Source organism: Brassica oleracea, chromosome C6, assembly GCF_000695525.1.
Source record: "Brassica oleracea var. oleracea cultivar TO1000 chromosome C6, BOL, whole genome shotgun sequence".
Classification (NCBI taxonomy): domain Eukaryota; kingdom Viridiplantae; phylum Streptophyta; class Magnoliopsida; order Brassicales; family Brassicaceae; genus Brassica; species Brassica oleracea.
The window spans coordinates 30,368,906-30,376,006 of NC_027753.1; the positions used below are offsets into that span (position 1 = coordinate 30,368,906).

Here is a 7,101-nt window from a genome sequence, read left to right on the forward strand (position 1 = left end):
TCTTCTTTCCTTGTTCTTGCTCCAGCTCTTGCCATTCTTTGGTTTAGCTTTCAAGGGTTCGAACTTAAATTCACCGCTGGCAAGTGACGAGAGATAATGAGCGTAGAGTGATTTGCATTCTGTGGTATCATGCCCCTTGACGTCGTGATATTTGCAATGCTTGGTGAGATCGACGGTCGTAGAAGACCCTGCTGCTGACCCGGATCCGGCTGCAGGTTGGGTGGTGCAAACAGTATCCACTGGTTTGTCGGGCGAATCGAGTTCCCTTACCCACTTGTTCCATCCCTCGCCGCGGACAACGAGAGTTGAAACCGGCACGTTGTTCTCGTTGACGACATACATGTATCCGTCTTTGCGGCCGTTTTTGTCGGTTGGAGCATGCTGGCGCGGTTCTTGTCGCGTGTTGGCGTTTTTAGCCGCTGGCGCTTTGGGTGCGTTCATCTTACTGAGAATGGCGTTAGTATCTTCATCCATTTTGTGACGTAGTTGGGTTTTGGTATAAATCCTCTCGGAATTTAGAACAAACCCACAATGTGTTCCGCAGGGCGTCGATGGCAATACCGTCTGGAATTTCAATCCTCGAGACTACGGCTTTGAACTTCTCCATGTAGTCGCGTAGGCTCTGGTCTTTGGTTTGGTTAGGGTTCCACAAGCTAGAGGCGGTAGCGCTGCACTTGGTGAACATAATGTAAGTCTTGAGGAAAGCTGCTGACAAGTCGCGGAAGCTCCCGATTGAGCTTTCCTCTAACTGGGAAAACCAGGTTAGGGCTTGCTCATGGAGAGTTTCGACCAACAATTGGCAGTAACCTGCGTCCCTTTCTTCTTCTGGGAGTCGGGCCCGTGCCATCGCAATGTTGAAAGTTGTCATGTGTTCCACCGGGTCTCCTCCGGGTTTGTACTCGGGTAGGCGCAGTTTTTCTATTTTTCGGAGCTGGACGCTGGTTAGAGCACTAGTAAACGGGGTACGTGAGGTTGCGGCGAGGACGCTCTCGATTTACGGTGCTAGAGCTCATGAAATCTGTGGTGATGGGCGGTGCGGCTTCGGGCGTTGGGGTTGGTTCGCCGCCCGGAGCGCCGAGGGTGGCGTCGTTTTGAACCATGGAGATCTAGAACGTTGCTTTAGTCGGCCCCACGGTGGGCGCCAATTGTTTGTACAGGATTCGGTTGATTAGAATAATGAACTTAGGAATGGGGCGACTAAAGACGCTTTTATTAGATTCAAACAAGAGGTTACAAAATCGACCGAAGACAAGGAGACAAGATCAAAGGTTTAAGCAACAGGATCAAAGAGATGATTGGGAAACCCTAGATCTAGCTGCTTCTGTATGTGTTGTCCAAAAAGTCCTCTTTTCGTTGTCTCCTCATCCTCTTTTATAGTGTAACCGTCCGTGATGCCCTAATCGCGTCGTCTTTTGGGCCCTGTCATTAAAGGCCGAGTATGCGGGCCTTGGTATTGTTCTCTATAAGCCGAGCGTATTTAGTCGGCTTAGCTGATTGGCTAAAAGAACTCTGGGATCGAGCCGACGCCTTTAGCCGCTCAAGCCGACTAAACTAGTCAAGTTTACCGGGCTAGGGCATGTTATTCGATGGGCCTTGTGGAGGGATATAATTCATCTCCTACGAGTAGAGAGACGTAGGATTTATATGATTTTAGAAGAAGATATGAGTGGAGTAATAAGATTTACCCAAATCTTTATCAAGATTTCTCTTATCATGCTCGTAGAATGCATTATGTTCATGTAGGGGTAGCAGAGTCAAAAAAAAGACGCACAGTAAATTTAACAGTACAAATTGGTGTATCGTTAATTATGCATAAAGTCTTTGGTATGAGTCTTAATTTCTCTTTAATCAAACATGTCGCCGCAAAACCTTAAAACCCAAAAGAACATTCACCAACTCGTGATCCCAAAATATTCAAACTACAAATTTGCAACTCGTAATCCCAAAACATTCCAACTACAATTTTGTTGATTTTTTATAAGCGCTCCTCAGTTAGTCACCACGTGGAATTTCTCTATCATTACCAAATGAAGAGAGTCCTCAAAGTAAAAGAAGGTCCCGTGTCATCAATTGATTACTGGTACATGTGGTGTGAGAGCAAAGTGAGGATCTTGAAGGGAATATATACATGATCAATAACTAAAACGCACTTTGTTAATATGGCATCATTGAACAAGAGGTGTTATTTATACACACGTCACACGTGCCACCTCTCCGCTGTCTCCAACTTAGATATTTCCACAAACTGGTTGCTACATTAACTCTATTTTAGTATATAAAATGGAAATATATTCCGCATTCATATCATTAGCATGTGTTGTTGATGTGGATGCACATTGTGTTCAAACTGGTCATGGTGATGTATCACTTCACATGGGATCTTTTCAAGTGTGGAATTGAAAATGTAAAAGCTGTGTGAATAGGCCTTTCTTTTAGGAAACAAGAAAACTAATGGATTCATATAAACCAAATCCAAATTCGGATTCACAAGAGCAAAAAGTAATTTTGTAACAAAATGTATATTAAAAAAACAAAAGCAGTTTTATTTATTAAATCAGAAAGACATCTGAGAAATACTGAGCTCTTGAAGAATGGCTACAACTTCCACTTCTTGTTTTTTTTTCATTTGCTCTCTGCATCATATATATCCGTTCTGTGATCTCTCTTTAAGGAACAAACAAAACAAAACAAAACAAAAGAACAACCGAAAGAGAACTATCAACATTAGCATTTGCATCATGCAGTTACTTTGCCTTGTATCAACATAATGAACTCATGTTTCTGCCTGTGTCAACTAAGCTAAACTATCAAGAAAACAGCCATAGACCCAACCATTTCTCAACACCTTAATCTCAGACACTACTATCAAGAACCTATGTAAACTATGCTAAACCCCATAATCCATGTGGTCTAACCACATAGCCATCCATGGCTACTATGCCCATCCTATGTAGAAACCCCATTAGAAACTCTATCAAGTATTGGCTATTTCAATAACAAAAACTTTATCGCTCTCCTGCATGTTTGGAATCTACAATTTCAACTGGTTGTTAACAGTTCCCAGAGCTAAAAAAATCACTCTTCACTGCAAAATTAAGCCTAAAACCCTAAAATACATTTTCTCTACCAAATCTTCAGACAAGAAGACAAAAGCAGATATACAAGTTTTAGAAGCCAAGGAGCTGTAAAAAAAATTGAAAATCAGACAAGAAGGCAAAAAAAAAAAAAAAAGAGGATACACGAGGTAGAAGCCATGAGCGAAAGCACCGGCGAGGACAAGACCGAAGAGACGGTCCCTGAGAACAGGCTGATGCCTTAAAGTCAAGCGAATGAGAGGAAGAGCAGGCGCGTATATGAGAGGCACCAAGAACTTGATCGGAGCTCCTTTCTTCTTCCTCTCCATCCCTGTTTTCGACGGATCGCTTGACGACGACATTGGAGATCCCTTTTGCTTCAGTTCTGCGATTCAATTCTTTTGCGATTAAAAAAAAAAAAAAAAAAACATTGATTTATAACGGACCTCGAAAGATGGGCCCATTTGTCAGCCCACGAGAAGTTTAAGAATCTTTTTGATTTTTTTAGTTCGGTAATTAGATTAGAAACTTCGTAAAACGCAGCGTTTGGGTACAGATGCAACGTTGAACCTTCCATAACCACCAGTTACTGAATTTTTCCGTGATTATAATTGCTCGGTCCTGATTTCACACGACAAGTGTGAGAAGCATCCACTCGACGGAGAAGAGAGGTCAGGCATGGAGACTGCGATATGTGGGAGATTAGCTCTCGCACCAACCACTCTCTTCAATTCTATCTCAGGTTCTTCCTTGTCACCCTTGTGTGGTATGGTATCATCATCATCGGATTATTTTTTGCTCTGCTCAATGAAAGTTTGAAACTTTATCAGCTTAATTATGAAATTTATAACTGTTTGTTGGAAGTGAATCTGATTGGTTCTGAAGATCTTACAAAACATACGTTGATGTTCCTGAAAATGTATTTTTTATAAAAAAGATTCAGACTTTTTTTTTTTTTGGCTTTAGTAGTCTTGGTTTGGTTTCAGCTATTTGCTTTGATTGAATCTTGCCTATGGATAAACAAATGGGTCATTGAAGAGAATCTGATAAATTAGGTTCTGAAGATTTATGTTGATGTTTCTGAATATGCTTCGATTGAGTCTCATTGAATGTTATGGACGAGACTGTTAGCTCCAGACTATTGGTTTCTAAGGGGTTAAGTAAGTTCATTTAGTTTCCAAAGATGTCTTGTGATAACAGCGGATCTCTTACTTGATGATGTGTGCAGGGGACAAACACTCTGTCTCAAAAGGACCATGCGTTAATAACCGTGGAGTTCTCATGACCATGTCTACGTACGCTGCATTGGGTAAAGGAGGTGGTGTGTTGGACAAACCAATTATAGAGAAAACTACTCCTGGTCGTGAATCCGAGTTTGATTTGAGGTATACATTTATTTGCCCTACAAGATCATCTCCAAAATGCCAAAGCTCATTGTGTGATTTTTACATTGCTGTGGTTGTTCAGGAAATCAAAGAAGATGGCTCCACCATACAGGGTGATACTACACAACGACAACTTCAACAAGAGGGAATATGTGGTTCAGGTTTTGATGAAGGTCATACCAGGCATGACTGTTGACAACGCAGTTAACATTATGCAAGAAGCCCACATCAACGGTTTGGCAGTTGTGATCGTCTGTGCTCAGGCCGATGCAGAGCAACACTGTATGCAGCTTCGCGGTAACGGCCTTCTCAGCTCTGTTGAACCTGATGGTGGAGGCTGCTGAAAAACAACTAGTTTAAATTTCGTATAGTTTCCACAACTCTATTTAGTCCAAAAAAAAAAAGAATATGTATATAAAAATCATAACTTTGGTACTAAGACTGTTACTATATGCAGTGGACTTTGCTTTATAAATCTTTTGTTGAGTTGATCTTTGAATAGTCTAAACGTATGAATTGAACTTTAGAATGCAAATAACATTAACTTTCTTGAAATCAAGATGGTGTTACAGACGAATCTTTTCTGATTCAGTAATCACCAAAATGCATTCAAGCCCCCCAAGAAACCTGCAATATCAAGACAGGAGGAAGTCTCAAAAGAGGTATATATATATAGTTTTGCTCAAATGATTTTTAGATGCAATTGAATTTACTACCATATTGTTATAAAGGATCAACTGGAGAAAGAAATGATTGGATGCCGAAGATAATGAAAAGCATTCCACCGGAAAGAGCCCACCTGCAACAATATTAAGACCACCCATTTGATCAAATATCTTACTCTTAAACCATTCACCCTTATTTCAGTGAAGAGAGCGAAAAATGAAAACATTACAATCCGCTCAGATATTTGAGATGCTGCTCTTCCCACCAATCACAGCAGCTGTGGTGCATAATGTTTGTGCCCTGTCCAAACAGAATAGGATTATTAATCACCAGTCAATAAAGATTATCAGTTTGATACAAACTAATCATTGTCCACGCCCAATGGATTTTTTTGTCTGCAGCCAAACCAATAGTCGCAAGCTAACAGTGAGTATGTGAAGTAGTAGCTAAATGATGTAGAAAGAAAGCTACCTGGCTCTCTGCCAGTTCTTCAGAGCCCCTGAACCCCTGCATATTAATCAGATTTCGATGACAAAATGTTTACATGAATAGATATAGTGTCCTCATGTCATTAGAGTTTCTTACCCTCCTTGTTTAAAACCGTCCCATAAAGACAATAGCCCGAAGCTAAAGAACAACAACGTTGTTCTATGATTTGTCTATCTATATATTTACGAGAGATCTGCAAGTGTGACCTACGGAACCAAATAGAAGTAGGATCAAAGATCTTGCTACGTGGGACCTACGGAACCCAAATAGAAGTAGGGTGTGTTTACTGTTTAGTTTATTGTTCCACTGATGTTCCATTACATGCTTTACATCACAAGACAATACACACAAATGCTATTCCATGTTTCGGCGAAAACTGGTTGGGAAAATTGACACAATCAAAAATATTGTGGATATGTGAGCAGTGAGCTGATTCTTAGCCTTCCGTTTGATTTTGGTAGGAAAATGTTTTTTTTTCTTTTGTCGTATTAGGTTATCAAATTTATATCTCTTTAGTCTTTAGGTAGATTCCAAATGCTAAAGAGTATTATGTTGATCAGTGCCTAAAAAATGATGTAACTGTCCCTGTACCATATGTCGCAAGTATGAGCATAAACAACAGATATAAAAAGTTTCCTACGATTCTCACCACAAGACAAGATGCTCTATCGAGGCAACAAACTTTACAATAGCTTCATAGGATTCTCACCACAAGACAAGCTGCTCGTGCCTCTTTGGTCATCCACGACTATATATGTCGGCTTAGAGCTGTTAGCTCTCTATGGTTAGCCCGTCCTAGGGACTAATAAGCCCTGTCATGACCCAAAGGAAAGCATAGCTCTCCTCCTTTAGACTTCTAAATCATCTTTTATCAGCTTAGTGAACATTATAATCCAGAATCATTCATCTTTTTTACTTCACCTTTTTCCCTAAGCTAATGATATTAAGAGTTTTCAAGGCTCATAAGACAAATGTTGTAGTATAAATGATTGTCGAACCAATTCCAAGGAATTTCAAGCACTGAGAATGCAAGTACTTACTTAATCTAAGTGCAACCGATGATTTTAAAGGTTTTCTAAACTAATGATTATTACTAATGCAGTTTCAGAATAATAAAAACGGTTAATGAGTTGACTTTCTTAACTAAGGAAATGAGAACTCATGGGCATATGAATTAGACCTTGGGTGATCAAGTTTCGAACTAAGGATGGCAAACGAACAATCAAACTATCAACCTTAAGCTTAAACACGATTCTAAACAAACTCTATGTCTAGATGAATGTTCATTTACTAACACATTTCAAACAACAAATGTCTTCGGTTGAATAATATGGAAGCAATCATTACTAACAGGTCTAAGGCTATCTTAGCATTTCTAACAACAAATGTCTTTGGCAAAATATGCTAAAAGCTTAGAAGAGTTGTTTCAGGCATTTCATCGAACACCTTTTGGGTGGGAAATGCCTAAAGATCAACTTTTGAGAAGC

General features: G+C 40.0%; 2 protein-coding genes across 3 annotated transcripts; one reads left to right on the forward strand and one right to left on the reverse strand.

Annotated features, from left to right (window-relative positions):
* Nucleotides 1-2,438: 2,438 nt before the first annotated feature.
* LOC106298853 lies at nt 2,439-3,475 on the reverse strand. The gene is made up of 2 exons (XM_013734985.1): nt 3,240-3,475; nt 2,439-2,653 (listed from the first exon to the last, which is right to left on the reverse strand). Exons 1-2 carry the CDS (start codon nt 3,434-3,436, stop codon nt 2,623-2,625), a joined length of 228 nt encoding a protein of 75 aa, XP_013590439.1. The 5' UTR covers nt 3,437-3,475; the 3' UTR covers nt 2,439-2,622.
* Nucleotides 3,476-3,675: 200 nt separating this feature from the next.
* On the forward strand, nt 3,676-4,952 carry LOC106298307 (ATP-dependent Clp protease adapter protein ClpS-like). Of its 2 annotated transcripts, none has more exons than XM_013734409.1 (3): nt 3,676-3,840; nt 4,303-4,459; nt 4,542-4,863. In XM_013734409.1, the coding sequence occupies exons 1-3, from the start codon at nt 3,753-3,755 to the stop codon at nt 4,801-4,803; spliced, it is 507 nt and encodes a 168-aa protein (XP_013589863.1). In that variant the 5' UTR covers nt 3,676-3,752; the 3' UTR covers nt 4,804-4,863. The 2 variants fall into 2 exon arrangements, with proteins under 2 accessions (XP_013589863.1, XP_013589864.1); XM_013734410.1 differs by having other exon boundaries at nt 3,680-3,816; nt 4,542-4,952.
* Nucleotides 4,953-7,101: the final 2,149 nt, after the last annotated feature.

Coding starts and splice junctions, on each gene's coding strand:
- LOC106298853 (XM_013734985.1), bottom strand. CDS start 3,436: ATGTCGTCGTCAAGCGATCCGTCGAAAACAGGGATGGAGAGGAAGAAG. Junction 2,654..3,239: donor GCTCATGGCTTCTACCTCGT/GTATCCTCTTTT, acceptor GAGAGATCACAG/AACGGATATATATGATGCAG.
- LOC106298307 (XM_013734409.1), top strand. CDS start 3,753: ATGGAGACTGCGATATGTGGGAGATTAGCTCTCGCACCAACCACTCTC. Junction 3,841..4,302: donor TTCCTTGTCACCCTTGTGTG/GTATGGTATCAT, acceptor TGATGTGTGCAG/GGGACAAACACTCTGTCTCA. Junction 4,460..4,541: donor GAATCCGAGTTTGATTTGAG/GTATACATTTAT, acceptor GTGGTTGTTCAG/GAAATCAAAGAAGATGGCTC.